The sequence below is a fragment of the Ursus maritimus genome, unplaced genomic scaffold (genome assembly GCF_017311325.1).
Source record: "Ursus maritimus isolate PB19 unplaced genomic scaffold, ASM1731132v1 scaffold_29, whole genome shotgun sequence".
Classification (NCBI taxonomy): domain Eukaryota; kingdom Metazoa; phylum Chordata; class Mammalia; order Carnivora; family Ursidae; genus Ursus; species Ursus maritimus.
This window is the reverse complement of record NW_024425452.1, coordinates 10,682,641-10,702,879: the sequence shown is the minus strand read 5'-3', so window position 1 is coordinate 10,702,879 and position 20,239 is coordinate 10,682,641. Positions and strand designations below refer to the sequence as shown.

The 20,239-nt window shown below is 41.4% G+C and overlaps 1 protein-coding gene across 2 annotated transcripts; it reads left to right on the top strand.

The window, feature by feature from the left end:
• The first annotated feature begins 757 nt into the window (after window positions 1-757).
• IL17F (interleukin 17F) lies at window positions 758-19,182 on the top strand. Of its 2 annotated transcripts, none has more exons than XM_008691801.2 (3): window positions 758-2,100; window positions 17,024-17,229; window positions 18,354-19,182. In XM_008691801.2, exons 1-3 carry the CDS (start codon window positions 2,074-2,076, stop codon window positions 18,592-18,594), a joined length of 474 nt encoding a protein of 157 aa, XP_008690023.1. In that variant the 5' UTR covers window positions 758-2,073; the 3' UTR covers window positions 18,595-19,182. The 2 variants fall into 2 exon arrangements, with proteins under 2 accessions (XP_008690023.1, XP_008690022.1); XM_008691800.2 differs by lacking the exon at window positions 758-2,100 and adding an exon at window positions 12,235-12,659.
• Window positions 19,183-20,239: the final 1,057 nt, after the last annotated feature.

Sequence of the window (20,239 nt, the reverse complement as noted above, 5' to 3'; positions counted from 1 at the left end):
CCTTAATACCCACCACCAGCCTATCCCATTCCCCCACCCCCCTCCGCTCCGTTTTCTGGCAGTATGTGGCTGAGTTAGCGAGCCAGGCTGGGCAACCCACTTCCTTAGAGGGAAGTGCTTGGTTTCTTTATCTGGGAAGGGAGGTGGTTGAAATAGGTGATCTGAAGTCCCTTCTGGTAATGCATATGACTCTTAGCACCCAGTGTCAGTTCTACCCACAAGACACGTTGTTGGCCCTGGCACTACTTGGAGGCAGATCGGAATGAATCTTCTAGCATCTTGTTAAAAAGCGTTTTTGAGGGTAGTGATTTTGGGGCTTCTCTGTTTTGTGGGTAGAACTCTGGGATGTTTCCATTTATCTCAAGGGGTTTCATTTAATTCCTGGAAAAATTTTAGAATGAAATTGGTTTTTGTTTAATTTCGTTTTAGTTTGCTGAAATATAAACCTAGTTCACTTTCTTTTTCAGGTCTGATGCCTCAGTGATGAGTGCTGGTTTCTGTCTGGTCCGATACTAACCAGCATGTAATCCTAGCTCATTCTCTTCAGTCTTTCCTCAAGGGAGAGAATTAAGATTCTAAATTTGTTTGTGAAATATTTTTACTATTAAACCCTGAGTATGTTCCCACAGCCTGTAGGAGGTTATTAGCCTCTGCTGAGATCTACCATTCTGATAATCATTTTCCCAGCAGGTACTTTTGGTGGCAAACTAAGCCTTCCTACCTTTAAGTACCAACATTTAACCTTGGCATAGAAAGGTTGGCTCAAGCCATCTTACATATGTGTGCTGCTATTCTATTAATTTAAGTGGATGGAGTCCTGAATGAGAGCTATAATAAAGTGGATAAAATCTCCAAAAACATAGCCTAAAGTTGGAGATGAACCATGTGCATAGTTCTACTTTTTAAAAATGTTACTATGACTAATAAAACATAATGGACAAAATATGAACATTATTAAAGTTATAGACATGTTTCACTAAATTACTAATTTATATCCCCACACGTATGTATGAAGGATGCCCTTTGTCCAACATCCTTGCTGACATTAGATATGTTGCTTACCCCCACCCACACTTTTTTTAAATTGCCAAATTTACTCTGGTTAGGATTTGGTTAATTTTTAAGATCTCAAACTATGTACTTCCCATATAATACCTTCCGTAGTACTTGCAATTCAGACTTAACGGAATTGTTTTAAAAATTCTATCATTACAAACAGCAAGTGCAGAGACGGCAACTTCCCACCGCTATATAATCTTCGAGAACTGGAGATGAAAAGTCAGTAGAGCAAGACATCGTAAGAGCTGTCACTGAAACCATCTGGCCTGCTCTTGTTTCCATTTATCTTGTTGGCACCCAGATAAATGTGTGTAAAACAATGTGCAAAGGCTATAAAGGGTTAAGAATAAAACAAGTAAAAGGCTGGTTATATTTCTCCTCATCTTCAGAGAACAGGCAGAGTCACTCAGGTGTCCTGACTCTAGTCCAGACATTACTTAGACGATGCTGCTCATTTTTCAGGGCTGATCCTCTGACTTGGTTCTCCTTTCCACCGTGTCCTGGGCATCTGTGTTGTAAACTTTTCTCCAGCCTGCATCTGCACTACCTCTCTGTTCTTGGGGTCAGAAGCCCTGTTTTGGATTGCAAGCTCTGTTATTTGAAAACTGCATGGCTTTGGACAGTTGCCATGCACTTTTTAGGTCTCAATTTCTTAACTTGTGAAACGGAGAGATTTATCATCTTTTCCTCGTGCAATTGTGAGAGGCAAATAAAATCAAGTCTATGAAAATGCTTTGTGAGCTGTAGGGCTTTCCCTACCATGTAAGGCTATTAATATTAGAATCACTTTCCTTCCTTGACAGCACTTTGTTAAAGAGAAAAATGGCCCTGGAAGAGTTGGAGAGAAGAGCCCATTTATTTGAAGATGGATATTAGAGGGAGTCAAGAGGCCTCTGTCCAAGCCTGGCTCCTCCCCCAGAGGTAGTCTTTGGGAAAGCCATCCAACCTCCATCATCAGCTGAGGGGGTTGAACCAGATTACCCCCAAAGACCTGTGCAGCTCCAGACATCTGTGATGGAGGCCAACAGCAAAAGTAAAGAGGTACCTTCCTGCCTTAATGGCTACTGTGAGTTGGGGACCAGGTGAAGGGGTGCTCTGGACACTTGCATTTATAGGGTATGAGAGGTGTCATGGAATAAGAAAGTCAGCAGTGGTGTTCTCTGGGTTATTTGCTTAGCATAAAACCTGGGTAATGGACATAAACATGCAATCTATGGGAAGCTTTCTCCCCAGCTTAAATAAGTACACCTGTTTTTTCCCTGATGTCTTTCCCTATCCACCTTCTTCTGATTTCCTCTTGGGTCAAATGCAACGGAGGGAGCTGTGGAACAAGACTGCTAACTGGGGAGCACTTGCTCTCTGCTTCCACGGGCTCCACTTTTCATTCCCACATCCCTTCCACTCTCCTTTCCTCCTCTCCCACCCTTCTCCCTTGTATACCCTGCAGTCCCTCACCTCCGCAACGAAGAACTGCTCCTTGCAGGAAACCCATTTCATCCTGCCACTCTACGGTGTTGCTATGCAAATGAGGGGAGCCCCGAGAGTCATCACTGTGAGTCAGTCCCATGCAGGAGTGAAAGTAACACATTTCTCAGCAGGGTGGTTGTTTCGGTGCTCTTTCTCTGGTCTTCCCCCCACCCCCAAGTTATTCTCTTCTTAACCTGGATCTTTGTGGGAAACGTACGCAGAATTTTTAGCATTTGGAGTCATGTGATCGTTTTCCATAGAAAGAGGAAAAAACTGAAGAAAAGGGCAGAAGATACATAACTGTATCCACCCACATGTACACACTCATAAATACCCTACTCCCAAGACTGAGATTGCGGGTTTAATTAAAATATCAATACTTTTTTTGTTGTTTTGTTTTGTTTTTGGTTTTCATAGGATCCCAAAGTTGAAGAGACCTTCAAGGAGGTCCAGTCTAAAGAGACCCCCAATATATAATTGCCCTCTGGAATGTCACTACCTGATATTCCCCAACATCTTGGTGTGACCTTCTGGCGGACAGTCTAATCTCTCTCCATTTTACAAAACTTCCAAATACTTGAAAACAATATTATGTGTCTGTAAATTTTTTCTTGTTCAAAATAACCCTCTTTAATAATTTTTGGGGCAGCCCATCTGATGTATTAGGAATTGAAAGTAATGTAGGGGAGGAAAACTTTCTCCTGCACCCTCTTAGGTTATGCACCCAGGCCCTGTAAATTAAACTGACAAAAGACAGATTAACAGGAAAAAGAGTTTATTACATATGTATCTGGAAGTCTTCATGGAAGAGATAGGAAGGACCAAAAAAGTGGTTAGATGTGGGGAATCATATTCTGTTTTAACAAAGAGTGATAAACTATGGAAAAGTAACTAGACAAAGAGTTGGACTTCTAGGGGAAGTAAATTATGGGAAGGTAGGTATGCGGGGGAAACTAATAAAAGATAAGGATATTTAGTAGGATTTGTTATGCAGACTCCAGTTGGGACTTCACCATTGATAGGAGTTGCCTCCCGTGAGTAAGTTATCCTCCTCTTCGTAATGGGAGAAGGACACACCTTTACAAAGGGAAATTTATGCCCTGCTTTTAGACAGAAAGACTGGGGTGGGGGAGGGGTGTAGGCAGAGAGCTTTTCCTGCATATTTTGATCCCCTTCATCAGCAAGTAACTAGGTGGAAGAAACAATAAACTAGTGTCAACATCAGATTAAATCAAGTGAGTAAATATTCAGAGTACTAGGTATGAATAGAATATTTTGCTGGGGGTGTAGGAGTGGTGGCAACATAAAACAGAAGTCACAGTTGTCTCCTTTAAAGAGTGTAAGATCCAGAGAACACATTAGGAATAAACACTTGAAAACTTAAAAAGCAAAAGCATGTACAAATAGCTGTTCAAGTGGACAATAGACAAGTTGTCTCTAAGTAAATGCTTAGTGAAATGGCATGAGAGTAAGTTGAGAGATCAGAAAAGGGAAAGATACAAGTGGGTTACCAGTCAGAGGAGATGGACTTTGAGGAAGAGGCTACGAATTTGTGGCGAACCTAAATGAGCAGAAAGAACTGAAATGGTCAGTCCAGGAAAAAGGAACTGGCCCAGAGAGAGCAAGGGCTCAGAAATACAAAACATTTTGTGCAGCAGAAGCTGAAAAATGAGTTTCCCTCACATGGCAAGTTTGGGACGGTGACTTTCTTTTTTTTTTTTTTTTTTTTTAAAGATTTTACCTATTCGACAGAGATAGAGACAGCCAGCGAGAGAGGGAACACAAGCAGGGGGAGTAGGAGAGGAAGAAGCAGGCTCATAGCGGAGGAGCCTGATGTGGGGCTCGATCCCAGAACGCTGGGATCACGCCCTGAGCCGAAGGCAGACGCTCAACCGCTGTGCCACCCAGGCGCCCCTTGGACGGTGACTTTCTTTAATGAACTGGCCTGGGACCACACATTAGACTGGAGCCAATATGTAAAGAATTGGCAATTTAACCTGGAGTGCAAGGTCATCTTTCTGGGGCTAGACTGGCCATCCCAATTCTCCACCCCAGAACTTTGCTGGTTGTCAGTATGACAACGGTGGGAAAGTCCAGGAGCAAACATTGCTGATCCCTGGTTCCTGTATGACCCTGGTAGAAACAAACTGAGGAGAAATTTTAGTGGGAGGAAGCCAGGAAAATTCGACAGCATTTGACAGATACTCACTCGGGCTTTCCCCAAGCATCGGCACTCGGGTCTTATGTTGACTAATTCCATCCACCTCGATGCAGGAAATCAGCTTGGCTGCTGAGTAAGTGAAAGTCTGCACGAAACCTGAGTTGCTTGCAGCTAGCCTGTGGGTAGCTTGGTTAGGCCACCCTAAAGCAGCTATTGCTGAATTATGACATGGAACAACCTTACTGTCCTATTATTCCCTTCATCCTGCCCTCACTGAGGAACCTTATGGTTCTTAGCTATGAGGGCATACAGCTTTGAGATTTAATGCTCAGGTTTTCCTGTCCCAATCACTTTTCCAGGGCACTTGACTCTCCATTTCTGCTTCAGAGAATGTAATGCATCAAGTGAGCCCCGCTGTGATTTTACCGGAAATCTCAACACTTTTTAAAGGTTCCGTAAAGCATCCCAGACTTTCATGTGATGGGACTCCCGTGAAAATGCAGAGTCCGATTCAATAGGTTTGGGGTGGGGACCAGAGATTCTACTTTTTTTTTTGTGTATATTTTCAGGCACTTTTCTATGAGTGTACATTTACATATACATATATATACACGTATGCATATACCTAGTATGTATGTATCTATACATACAGAGTAAAGTCATGCATTATATGAACTATGTCTTGATATTTTCAAGAAATGTTACGACAGAGGTATTTTTAAAATTATTAAATTTTCTTGGAAAACAATTTCTAATGGCTATAAAAGTTCTATCATTCTGCATGCTGACATTTACTTAACCATTACTCTACTATTGGAAATCTAGGGCACTTTCAATTTTCCCCAGTAAATATCCTTGTATGTGGATATATGAGTGCATCTGTATTTATCTAGAACAATTCCCAGGGGTGGACCTTTTTATAGGTTTTTGCTCCATATTATTAAGTGACCTACACAAAATTGTACCAAAACACTCCTATCTGTGATACCTGCAAGTGCCCCTTTTCCCTATTCTCCTATTCATATTGCATGTTTAAAAATCTATGCCTATTTGAGACACCTGGGTGGCATAGTCAGTTAAGTGTCTGCCTTTGGCTCATGCTGTGATCCCAGAGTCCTGGGATCGAGTGCTCCTTGCTCAATGGGGAGCCTGCTTCTCCCTCTGCCTGCTGCTCCCCCTGCTTGTGTGCTCTCTCTCTCTGATAAATCAATCAATCAATCAATCTTAAAAAAAATCTATGCCAATTTGATAGGCTAAATATGCTATCTTAGTTTAATTTTCATTACTTTGATTACTCGTGAGGTTAAACTATTTTTTCATACATTTTCTATTTTAATTTCTTTTAGTGTACACCATTTCCTTTGTTGTTCTTTTTTAATTGAGATATAATTGATACATGACATTATATTTGTTTCAAGTGTGTGATTGATATTTGTATACATTACAAAATGATTACCACAATAAGTCTAGTTAACATCTGTCAACAGAGATTCTGCCTTTTTTTTTTTTAAGATTTATTTATTTATTATTTGAGGGAGAGAGACTGTGCAGGGATGAGGGGCAGAGGGAGAGGGAGAAAGAGAATTTCAAGCAGACTCCCCACTGAACACGGAGCCTGCTGCAGGGCTCGATCCCGACCTGAGCCAAAACCAAGAGTCAAAAGCTCAACCAACTGAGCCATCCAGGCACCATGAAATTCTACCCTTTTTTTTTTTTTTTAATTTGAGAGAGAGAGCACAGAGGGAGAGTGAGAGAGAGAAGCAAACACTCCGCTGAGCAGAGAGCCTGATGCAGGGCTCAATCCCAGGACCCCGAGATCATGACCTGAGCTGAAGGCAGACGCTAAACTGACTGAGCCACCCAGGGGCCCCAAGAGTCTACCTTTTTAACAAGTTCCCAGGATCAACCTGAGCAGTAATACCCTCCTGAATGGTGGGGGTGTGGGGGCGGTGTTTACTCTCTCACTGCAAATGTTTGTTTGCTCCACTCCTGCTGCCTCTGTTTCTGAGACTGTGTCCTCTCTCTGCCTCACTTTGCATCTGTGTCAACATTGTGGGACTCTTGTGTGTAAACGATTTTAGACCTGGAATTAATGGAAGACAATGTACAATGTAGGCATGGAAACACTTTGAAGACTAGGCTCCTGACTCTTTAAAGTTCTCCTGCTCTGTCAGCTACCACACTTTCTCACCGGCATCCCTCATTTCTCTTCCCCCCGGGGGTAACTCAGATTCCTGTTATTTGTATGTGTAGCACCTTCCCTCTCAGTTTCTACCCTGAAGAACAGCATTTTCCTCCCTGTATTTACTCTGGATAGAGAAAGTCTCTATCATTGCACTTCCCAAAAGGCCCACAGTAAGTTTTCTCCAAAACAGAGGTGCCATCTGGTCTAAGATAAAATTCATGGCTCTCCTGTGTGGAGGAAACTGTCCTGGTGATTTCCTTCTTTTTTTTGGACAGTACTTTTATTTTTCTTCTTATCCATGTTAGTTTAGGTGCCCAGCACAGTGACTGGCACAGAGTGAGCACTTAATAAATGGTGTTTTTGTTAACAAGGAGATAAAACTCTGGTGCAAAAAGCTTCCACAGCCCAGAGAATAGATTCAGAATTGAGGGGTCCCTCATTTGATCTGGAATTTTCTGCAGTGACCTCAACCTTGTTTCATCCAGGATTCTCACACGGCACCCTGGGGAAACTCCTTTGTTAAGTCTTTTCCTTCCCCTTTACTTTTCTTCTTTGTCAGTTTTTGTCTCCAATCTTCTTCCTTCATCTCTCTTCACTGCAACTCTTCACACAGATTCATTTTTTCATCAGATGATCAGGAATTGTACTCTTTTTTAGACAGACAGACAGAACACACACACACACACACACACACACACACACACACACACACACACATATTGAGACACTTACAGAGAGAAGGGGAAGGAGGCCTTTTCTGTGTTTTCTATCCCTGTTGACCTAAGCTGCACATAATCCCTATGCCCGCAAACATCAGTGTATGAGAATCCTGTCATAATATTTTCATTGACAAATGATCATTATAATAAGCTCTTTCTAGTGGTTAAATCAAAAGTAAAGTTATTTATTCTGGAAAATCTTTTCACAGTGAAAATGTGTTCAACTTAAAAAAAGAGGGGTTGGTCGCTATGGAGTGTGAGTTTCTGGAGATTCTAGAAAGCTCATAATGAGTTTGAATTTAGCTTCAAACAAAATAGGTGAAACTGAATTAGCAGGCACAAAGAATCCTGGAACAGGAAATAACCTTTTGCATTAAAAGGAGGAAAAAAGGATTATGTGGAGTTTGTGGGGTCTGTAGCTTTACATCTGTAACAAATGTGGTCATGTTACCACATGGTTTTCTTCAACAGGGGACAGAGAAGTAAGGTTCTAAAAGGGAATGAGACGTGGACTTTCTAAATGATCTAGGGGCTAAAAAAGCAAATAAGCCATGTATTTGATTGTTTGAATAGCCTAAGCAGAGGAAGAATTTTTATGATTGAGAAGGAGAAGAGCTGCAAGAAGCTTGAAGATGGGCATTAAAAGCCCGTATTCAGAAAGGTCTGACTCTAACATAAAGAAGTGCTTCAGGGAAATTAGAAAGTAGTGTTTTAAGATCATTTGGAGATATGACTGAGGTTAAAGTAGATTATAAACTAATAGCTTGTGTTTAGTGAATAAGATAGTGAATGATAGTCTCAGTTTATTTTTTGCATTTAATTCCTTATAAGTGTTCTTTAGACCTGTATATGATGATATCATTCAACTGGCCATTTTGATAAGGAGTCAGACCTCTGATAAAAAAAAATGAAAATAAACAGAAAAGCCTGTAAGATTACTTAATGTTTCTATCAGTCGGGTTAGACTGGGATAAAACACTTAGACTTGGAAAGAGAGAGAGTGGGAGGTGCATAATAGTTTTGGTCTGTAACAACCTTGAAATCCTGCTTGGTTGACATTGTGGGGATCCCATAGCCAGGGCATGTGGGATGTTCTTTGATTAGACCCTGATTCTGTTTTTTGAGAGGGGTTCACCTCCCAAGTACTCATGTGGTCCCTGGCTCCACCTCCTGGGAGTTTTCTCCCCACCAGTGATCTCTGGCCACATCTGAAATAGTGTTGGCGAATATACCTTCCTTGGGGCCTTACTTCCTGCTCCTAGATGGTTACAGGACTGAGCGTTGGTTTGTGACTAACTTTGAGAACTCTCAAAAATTTAGTGAACTTTTATCTAAGTTGGTTCTTTTCATGGTATAATTCCCAGAACTCTCTATTACTTTGCTTTTTCATTCCTGTAAGTCTCTCTCCCTCTCTTGATTTAGTGGTAGATTACTAGAACTATACCCTTACACTCTTTATTCTGAGTCCTTTTACAGAATTAAGAGCATTTACTAGATGCTTCATTTTGATTCTTGCCTGTAGAAAGTTTATTGGTTGAAAGGTTTTACTGGACATTTCTCCCTCGAAGGCTTTTCAATCTATCTTTTGTTTTTAGAGGATAGAAATAGTTAGAATAGTATAGAAATAGGGGTTAAAATAGTATAGAAATAGGGTTTTTTTATGGCTCTGAATTTTTGGACTCTCTTCATTCTCTTTCATTTTGTTTGTAAACTGGCCAGCTCTTTCTTGTATTACCTTGTCAAATGCAGACAATAGCATCTAACATACACAATTAACCTTCTGTTTTCCAATCTCTTTCTCTATAGCTCTTATTGTACCTCTAGGTTATTGCAGGTAATAATTTTACTAAATATTTTGCCATTGCATAACATGGGTCATCATTAATCTAGCCTACGATAGCCATGTCATTGCAGCCTGCTGCCTGACCATTATTAATCATGCTGCTATTTTAGCCTTTTGCTGTGGTACTCCTCACTTCTAGCCATCAATTTCTATATCCACATATATACTGCTAGATTATGACTGCATATCTTGATCAGATATACCTTTTTTGAGGATAAAATCTCTCCAATGTAAACTAAATGTGTATGTTTAACTCTCAATATCCCCAACAGTCTCATGTTATCATCTTATCAATTAATATATGTTTATTTGCTTTCTTTCNTTTTAAACTCTTTAAGGTAGAGACTATAATAGTACAGTCTATTTCCTGTAAGAGTAGCCCCAACAAACTTGCGGCATGGCTTCCAGCACATAGTAGGGCATAAAAAAAATCTTGCTAACTTGATTGTCTGACCAGCTATAATATTTTAGCACACATGAGGCTGTGTGTTACTCGTTCTTGGAACTACAACATCTTCTGCCATCTCTTTCTGTGGGTTCTTGGACTTCTGCGTAGGGTTTCCTGGCATTCAGTGAGTTGAATGACAGGTCCACGTGTATTACTGAAACTCTGAAAGGGTGGTAACAACTTGGGTCATGGGTGGTACAGGGGTATTCAGTGAAGGGCGTCCACCATAACCAGCTGTGTGTTAATCATATATTTGTTATTGTGTCCCTAGTACTGGCACATAATTTGCAATATAAGACATGCTTAATAAATGTTAGGTGAAATGGTGATCTGGATCTGTTGATTCAATTTGAACTTGGCGATAGCTGGTTACTAGTTTGATATCTTGATGACTTACTTATTTTTACCCTGATGAGGGAAGACTTTGTGACTGCTGGGTGTAAAAGGTCAGTTTCCTTCTTATATAAAGGGCCATTTAATTGTCCTCTGCAATGCAGCAGCAAATCCTCTTGTATTGAATCAGACACTCTTTAAAGATTTTATCTATCTATCAATCTATTTATTTATTTTAGAGAGAGAGAGATCAAGAGTGTGAGTAGGAGACAGGGCAGAGGGAGAGGGAGAGAGAATCTCAAGCAGATTCCATGCTGAGCACAGATCCTGTTGTGGGGCTCAGTCTCACGACACTGAGATCATGACATGAGCTGAAATCAAGAGTTGGATGCTTAACCGACTGGGCCACCTAGGTGCCCTGAATTAGGCACTCTTAATTCAAAATAACTTACTTGTTCCTTCTTTCAAGAGGGCTGGTGTAGTCTTCTATGCATTGAGATTTGGCTCTGAATAGAGAAGAGACCACCAAAGAAAGCAAGTGACTCAACCCGCTCAATTTCATATGCTTTTAAGGGTCTGTTGCATATATTGCTTTGGTAGCATGACTGATAATTAGCAACTTTGAAAACATGGCTCTTGATTTATGTGCTAACTTCTCTGAATCTATGGAAGGACATATCTGGCACGGCCTTGAAAATTCTCTAATACAGTGGCCTAGGGGCTTTAGTCTGGCTGGAAGGGGTCAGCTAGGGGACTTGTCTTGAATCTGTATATGCATAGAAAATGTACTCTTTTAATTTAGGTTGTAGATTTGGGGATGTATATTTAGAGAAGGACTCTGGTAGAGATCATTGGGGAGGAGAAACTAAAGTTACCCTAAGTCCATGAAGCCCTCAGAAAACCCTCCTAAAACATACACACAAGTATGAGATAGACTAAATATGAGCACAGAGGTCACGAGGAAGGGAAAGATTCCTGAGGGAACGATTCAAGGAAGCCTTCTTACAGGAGTTAAATTCGTTGATCCAGAGGAGAGGTGCAGAGAAGAATCCACAGGCATAGGGAGGAGAAATATGGATGAAAGGCTCATGATCACAGAAGAATTTCGATCAGTCTTGGAGGGCTTCCAATGAACCCAAGAGCTGCTTCCTTTTCATTTCCTTCATTTAAAGAAAATGGAGGAAAGTTTATTCAAACATGTTGTGATAGAAAAGTAGTTTGCCTGCTAGAGTGTACCCTGCCTTTTAAAAAGAGCATAGGTAATTTTCCCTGATCTTACTGGAGATTAAAAAAAAAAAGTAAGTTACTGTTATTTCAGAAATATCTGTGTATCCCTAGAATACAATACCAGACATATAGTATGTGCTTAATAAATGTTTGTTGACTTGAATTGGAACTGAGAAAAATTAGTTTTCTGTAGGTCATTTAAAATTATGTTAGAGCATTTAAAAGTTCTACTTGCTAACTCATTTTTGTAAAAAAAAAAATATCCTCAATCAGAGATGGCCAAGATAGGGGCACCTGGGTGGCTTAGTCGTTAAGCGTCTGCCTTCAGCTCAGGGAGTGATCCCAGGGTCCTGGGATTTAGCCCCGCATCAGGCTCCCTGCTCTGCTGCAAGCCTGCTTCTTCCTCTCCCACTCCCCCTGCTTGTGTTCCCTCTCTCACTGGCTGTCTCTCTCTCTGTCAAATAAATGAATAAAATCTTAAAAAAAAAAAAGAGAGAGATGGCTAAGATAATGTTCAATTATATGTTTTATGAAAATGATTATTTATTCAGCATCAGTAGGATTTTAAACATTGGGTTAAAATAGAATTTGTTCAGGGAGTCTCTGAAACTACCTGCGGATATAATTCTGAATTTCTTACTGATGTCATTAATTTCTTTGGTTTTGTTTCCCCATTCATAAAATGGAGCTAAAGATAGTCCTCTCATTTAATACCAAGGACCCTCTAAGGATGACATATCTCCCACTTAAATCATGGTTCATATTGCATGACTGGAAAGTAGAACATATGGTGCGTGACAAGAATCGTTAGCCATTTGGGGAAGAACATAAAAGATCATGACAGCAATTTGTAATTTGGTTCATCTCTGTAGTAAATTAGTTAAGAATTTTGCTGTAATTTGAGGGCAAGGGGGTGGAAGAAAAGGAAGATTTGGTCCTTTTTCCGTCATCCCCTTTTAGGGTCCCTCTCTCATTCCCCTTCAGGAAGTGGAATAGAAAAAAAAAAAACTACATTCGTCAGTAACTCTGGGGTAACCACAACTAAGACAGTAAGGAGGTCAATCGAAATAAGGACAGTGATTGCTATAAAATTGACAGGTACTCTCATTGACACAGCACAGGCACATACAGGGTGACACACACACAGGAAGAATTTACTACGCAAAGCAGGCAACCAGAGCAAAATGACAACGACCATCCTGCGCAACACGGCCATGGTGAGTACAGAGAATTCCTCTTTTGTAGCCACCATCCCTAGGATTTCAGGAGAGCAGATTTCTAAGGAATTAGGCTTCACTGGCGTCTTTATTGAGAATATTTCTTAAGAACAGAACTGATTTTAATTTTGACTCCTGTCTGGTGGAGAAAAAGAACAAATAACTAGAAGTTATAATGGGGTGCAAAGCATAGCTTCTCATATGGTGGCTTTTGCATAGGTGGTTGATAGCTTGCTCACCTCTGGTGTCACAGACAGCTGAACATGATCTTCCCTGTGGCCACCATTATAGAGTTACATTGGTCTAAAACTCTTATCTCATCATGGGGACTTCCAGCCTTTTAGGATACGTACACATGTATTTTAGCTAAGGCAAGTGGGGGCCCAAAAGGTTTAATGATTCCCCTAAGACTCCACAGTTGTAGTAGACAAAGAGTGCCCAGGATGAAGGAAGTGAAACCACTCAGTATTGAACTTTGGATAGCTCCCAGAGGAGGGAAATTTGCTATGTCTTAGCTCATTATTTTTGCATTGCCTCATTCCTCATGGAGGAGAGAGAGATGTTAGTGTGATGGAAATCTACCTCTTCTGGGTCTGGAGTCTTGCCTGGCATTAGTCAGGTAAAACCTGGGAAGAATATAATGTAGAGGAGCTTGAAAACAGGGCTTGGGAAATAATATGCCATATAAGCCAGTGCTTAAATAAGCCCTCTTTTTTTTTTCTCCATTTACAAGCCGTGTAACTTAAAAAAGCTTGGATTTCATAAAAGGTCATGGCATGTGGTGATGATAATACTATGTTATATTTATTTATTGTTTTAGAGAATACCAGAAATGCAGCAAAGTGCAATAGTTGGGGAGCATAGGCTTTGGAGTCAGACAGACCTGGCTCCACTACTTACTAAATGTGGGATTTTGGGTAAATGACTTAGCTGCTCTGTGCATAATTATTCCCTTAACTGTATAGGGGAATAATGATGGCATTTCCCTCAGAGGTTTTCTTGGGGGATTAATTGATATCATTGAGAATGACTAAATCTGTACTCTGAAATGGCTTAGATTTTAGTTAAATTGGCCATTTTAATATATTAACCAGTAAAGATAGAGAAAGCATTCAATGTGTTAAATATTAATAATATTATTATTTTTACCTCTGAAACTCTTGTCAACCCAGGGAAGTAGATTGGGACCACTTTCTCCATCATACAGATGAAAAACAGCTCAATTAAGCCAAGTGATTTAACATCACTGGGTACTGTACACATAAGAACTGGCATATGAATCTAGGTTTATCAACCTCAAGTACAGTACGTTTTTCCTTGAGTGGTTCAGAGGCAAGATTTCTAAATTTGAAGCCATTGTGTCTAAACAAATCTGTCAGATGGCTTTGTGCTCCAAAGCCATTTCTATTTCTTGTTTGTTTGAAGTAATCTGTTGGGCCATCTGCAAGAAACATGGCGGTACAAGGGGTATTAGAATATGATTAGAAGCTGGGAGGTACAGGCAGGTAGGACACATTCAATAAGTAGTTGAGGCAAATTCTTGTGGACCTAGGAACTGGTCAGGCTCTGGAGAACGTTCATTCCTGTAAGTGCACATCACAGAGAAGTTCAGGAGACAAATACTCAGATGGTCTCAGGTGAGCTTGCAGTAGAGTTGGGCTGTCAATGTCCTGATACTGCCCACCTTCACTGGTGTGTTCTCTTGCCTCTGTTTCCTGTTGTACAGAGTAGGAGTGATATCTATTTATCTGCCTCAGAGGTGACCTATAAGAATTCAAATCTATAAGATGCTCTGAACCTCTCAGAGAAGAAGTGCTGTGTATGTCATTCTTAAGAATCAGCAAGAGCCATATCAAAGCCCCTGGTGCATAACCACTAAAATCTATAGTTGCAGATCAAAAGCTTTGTGGAACAAACTAGAGTGATTTGCAGGCATCATCTGATTTCCTGATAAAGAGCTCTGTGACTTCCAACGCTCATGCAGTTCTGACACAGCTGTCACATTGCTTACAAAGCTTGGCTCCTCCTGTGGGACAAAGCTAAGATTAAACACCACGAGTGGCTATATATTGATAATAATAACGAACTTCAATGGCAACACTACTGACCACTGCTAGGTTTGAGTCCCCAGACTGGCACCAGCAGGCTGGTGAACACAACCAAGTTGTTTGTTACTTTTCAGGCATGACTCTTTTCACCAGTCTCACTGGGATAATTAATACTAGCTCTACCTACCTCGTGAGGGGGTTGTGAGAATCCAGTTTTCAATGAGATGTGAAGGTGTGTTCTAAAATACTCCAAGAATATAAGCAAATATAATGATTTGTTAGAAGCATGGAAATAATTGCTGAATCATATAACCCAAAGATACAGTGACTTCAAAGCTTTGATAATGAAAGCTAGAAGTGACTCAGTGAATTTGATCCCGAAGAGGAAAGAGGAAATACACAGGAGGAATTTTCTTAAGAAACCAAAGGAAGTGATTGGTAGGCTTGGGAAGCCAAGGACCCTGTGGTCACAGTAGGCATCTTTTAACTTTTTAGAACTTACTTCATAGCACTTTGTCTAGACAGAAGATGCATGAGGGCAAATTCCACATCTTTCCTGTCCACTGTGTGTCTTCAGACAAGGTCGACCTAATAGCCCCCTGTGTTGAATCCTTACCACGTGCTGGCAGTGCTTTTCCTGCCTTATGTGGATCATTTCATTTAATCTTTACATTTCCTGGTGGAGGAAATTGAATCGCAGCTAGTCAGAGTCCTGAAACTGAGTTACGGACCCAGGACATCTGACTCCAGAGCGTGTGTCCTGAGTCACCACATATGGAGTCAAGACAGAGTTGAATGAATGAATGATTGTAGTAGATGAAAGTAGACAAGTGCTGATTATCTGAAGGCAAATCAGCCTACTTCGGGCTTATCAGAGTCAATCTTGCTTTCAACTTCTTTTTAGTATCAGCTACCTTAGTACAGCAAACTGACACCGTGACCTTTCTGCATACTCTTGTCACTGCTTGCCTCCAGCATCTGTAAAATATAAAAAGGAGGTCCTTTAAACAGACATGTCTAATCGCCGCCCCTACCTTAACCCATGAAGGGTGTGAGCCTGAACAGTATTGAACCCAGAGAATGAAAGCAAGTGCACTTCAGCTCTTGTTCTGCTTTATGTTGAGAGTTGGTGATGGGCCTCGTCCGTCCCCAGTAAGGGTCGGCTGTGATGGTGGGGTGAGCAGAGCGTGGTTGCAACAAAGGGAAGCTGGAGAGATTTTTAGCTCTTCTTTTAGTTAGGTCTTCACAGAGAACTTTCTTTCTTCTTGCATTCCTATAGCACCAGATAGACCGATATATCGATGTTAAGTATAAAGAATATATGTTCCAGAGCTAAAGGCAAATAGTTTCCTTATTCTCTGTTACTGTGCGTCATTAGTGGCCCTGCTTCTTTCAAAGAGCATGGATAATTGGAACTTTGCTGTAGTTGGTTTTGTGCAGTGTTCTTCTTAATGCTTTGAATTTAATTGTATTGTTTTGTTCATTCATTCACTCACCTGCTCTTCCATTCATCCAGAAAGTACTTGTGGAACACCTGTTCTGTGATACGTTCTCCTGCAGGAACTTACAATCCAATAGGTGTCTGTCTGACCTGAACAAAAATAGTACATTTCCAGACAATAAAGACATGGCACTTGAATGCTATGGCATTCAATGCCAAATGGCAAGTGCTTTATGATTTAAGGAAAATGAACATATTTCAAATTGAATGACTTTAGAGACAGTTCCTGGAGAAGACCACCTTTGTGTGGGGCCTTGATGGAAGGGTAGGATTTGGATAGATAGTGGTAGGGCAGTGTATTCTAGGTGGAGGGATGGCTGGGAGGAAGGATTTTGTGGAGAAGTCATGAAATATGAGGTTGGAAATAAAAACAAGAACTATCATTTATTAATCCTTTATTTTTATTAGATAAATTTATAGGTGCTTTCCATAGAATATTGCATTTAATCTTGGGAATATTATTATAAAGCAAGTATTATAATCCAGTTGGAAAGAAGAGAAACCAGAGGTTCAGTGATGAGGCCAGTTCAAGATTTAAACCCAGTCCCAGATCCTGACACCTTTCTGTCCCACTGTTGAGGAGCTGTCAGACTGTGGGAGGCTCAATCACGAGGCTAATGAGTTTACTACTCAGTTTGGCACCCTGATATCTTCATGAGTGACTGTTCCCATTTCCAGATGAGGACCTGAGGTTTAGAAAGAAGCCGTGGTCCCATAAAATACCGGGGATCCTGAGTTCAGCTAGCGCATGGGGTGCTTCTTGCCAGCAAAGGACACCAGAGTCCCTAACCAACTCAACCTTCTCTATTTTCTAGGTCAAGTCCCTGCTGCTGGTGGTGCTGGGGCTCACCCTCCTGAGGGAGGTGGCAGCTCGGAAAAACCCAAAAACAGGGGATGCTGCCCTGTGCCCTCCTCTAGAGGATAATAGTGTGAGGGTTGACATCCGTATCCTCAGGCAAAACCAGGGTATTCCCATCTCAAATGATTTCCAGAACCGCTCCAGCTCCCCCTGGGATTACAAGTAAGTGTAAATGAGACTGATCTTCACATTCTTTTGAAAAATATGTTAATTTATTCTAATCATAAAGTAGAAAATTTAGGAAATATAGAAAAAAATTAAAGCCCTAATATTTACCCTTAAAAACAGAAATCCCACTTTGCCTGGGAGCTCACATTTTTTTCTTGCTGTTTTGGGCTAGGTCCTCCTATGTGGTCAGAGGTCCTGCTAGTTTGCTTTCCTGCTTCTTGAAGCCCTAGGTTGGAATTGACAAACCTTTCTGTGTTGGAAGAGGGCTCTTTAAAACAGCCCCCATAATGATCTCTGCATGGGGATAAGTGGGAACCAGAAGTCAGTGTGGAGTGATCCACTCAGATTAGACATCAGTCTTCAAGGAATGGGGAGGAGGGCAGAGTGGACAAGAAAGGCCAGTTTGGAGAGGGGATGCAAGATGGGGATGGGGTGTTCAGGGTACTGTCCTGTGATATTGTCTGATGTGTCGGATCTGGGAATACCAAGCACTCATCTATATGTTCCAAATAGAAGTATGAAAACAGATTCCAGGGCAATTAGAAGTGTTTCTGGGGCTCCTGCATGGCTTCCTACAAGGAAGGGAGTGTGTATGGTGGCAAGTTGGCTGGCATGGCTTTGCTGCCTTTGTGCCTCCTGGCAGAGGGGGCTATGAAGGAAGAAACTGAGAGAATGTGCTGGATTCAAAGACCTCTGGGGCTTTGGTTTTCCTTTCCAAGCAGCAGGCTTTGTAGACTGTATATTAGGAGACCTTCTACTGATATTTTATATATCTAGCAAAGGATGAATAATAATTATGACAGTGTAATGAAAAATAAAAGATCTGACATTTATTGAATGCCAGCATGTAGTGTTTCATGTGCATTTGTATCATTGAATATGCTCAATAGTCCGATGAAAGAGACCTGTGAGAACCCGCATTTTAGAGTGGAGGAAACAGGCTTAGGCAGTTAAGCACCTGCCGAAGGGCAGTGGATGAACCCAGGCCATCTGGCTGCAGCCCTGGGTTGCTGGGAAATGCCTCTCTACAGGTAAGTGCCCAGTGCGGTGGGATGCTCACATTTGTCTATCTCCCTTTCCCTTGTCTCACCATCTGCTTTTGTCCGCTCCCCCTGCAGCATCACCCGGGACCCCCACCGGTTCCCCTCGGAGATTGCGGAGGCCCAGTGCAGGTACTCGGGCTGCATCAATGCTGAGGGGCAGGAAGACAGCTCCATGAATTCGGTACCCATCCAGCAGGAGTTCCTGGTCCTGCGGAGGGAACCTCGGGGCTGCTCTCGCTCCTTCCGGCTGGAGAAAGTGCTGGTGACAGTGGGCTGCACCTGTGTCACTCCCATTGTCCGGTATGTGCACGCCTGAATGTCAGCTTGGCTGAAGAAACCCTGAAATGCCACTCCTTCCCCAGTGCTCTGCAGCAAGTCCTTTGTGGTCCCACTTCTCTCCACTTCATCGGCCTCTTGATAAGACCTGTCCGGAATTCTCAAAGCTCTGTATTAGATATAGTGTCAACTTTCTGGCGCTTCTGAACCGTAACCTAGTCCTGAGCTGTTCCACTGTCCCTAACCCCTTGAAAATGGATGGGCGGGAGGGAAGGCGCGCCTGGCCCGCTTGTTTGTGCGCAGTGACGACCACTTTCTAGCCCTGCCGTCACTGTGATTCGGTGCCATTCCCGGAGAATTCTGTTGGTAAATTCTGTTCCGTGTGGATGAAAATGTAGAAAATGTAACCACAATATGAGCGTGTGGGAGGGGCTGTGCAGGGTGGGGTGGGGTGGCAAGGATGGGGATAAGAATCTAGTACACATGTTTATTAAGATTTGCTAAATAGAGACGTTGGCCTGATGCTCCTATTTGTAAGGAAACTGTCCATCTATTTATGATGTTTGTTATATAAAGTTTTAGGAGAAAAATTAATATATTGAGTATTAATATAATAAAGTGTTAATGATTGAAAAATACTTCTGGTGTTTGTTTCCAGTCTTGGCTTGTACTCACAGAGCTTGGAGCCCTCAAGATTTTGAAATTGTAAATACTTGTCATTTGTTTTTCATATTTTCTCATCAGTTCCTCATTAGAGGATTAGTTAGCATTATTTTAAAAAAATAATAATTATTACTACTACTACTACTGTATGTGTGTGATCTTGGGAACTTGTTTCCTCAGCTTTATTGAGATAAATTGACAATATTATGTAAGTTTATAGCATACAGCATGATGACTGTTTCTCTGTCTCTCCATATATAGTGAAATGATTACCACAATAAGGTAGTTAACACTTCTATTACCTCACATTGTTACCTCTGTGTGTGTGTGTGTGTGTGTGTGTGTGTGTGTGTGTAGTGAGAACATTTAAGATCTATTCTCAGCAAGTTTCGAGTATACAATACAGTACTGGTAACTATAGTCACCATGCTATACATTAAATGCCCAGGATTTATTCATCTTATAAATAACTTTGTACCCTTTGACCAACATCTCCCCAATTCTCTGCCCCCCCCAGCTTCTGGCAACTACTATTCTATTCTCTGTTTCTATGAGATAGAGAGTTATTTTATTATTAATGGTACTTGGGGATACATGGAGAATTAAAGAAAATGGTGTGAACAGAACTCAGGTTCTCTGCTAACTCTTTACTGCTCCATGTTCCTAGCTCTATTATATTACAAAATGAACATTTATTGGCCACTATGCTGGCCACTAGAGATACAGAGACAAGTAAGAAATGCATATGGAAGGACCACAGTGTTGGGACTGGCCATCTGCAGAGTCCCTGGTCATGGGGACATGCATTCTCTTTGTATCTGCCTCATTCTGACTTCTGGGACCTTTAGGGTTACTGGTTGTCTTTCATCAATATCTTATGCCTCTTGGGGAATAGGAGATTCCAGATTCTGGTTTTCATGCCACTCTGGGGAAAACTCAGAGATTCTCTCATCCCTCCCTTGCTTCTACATGGCACAGCACATTTTCTCCTTAATGCTACCACTGGCTCAGAATACCTCTAC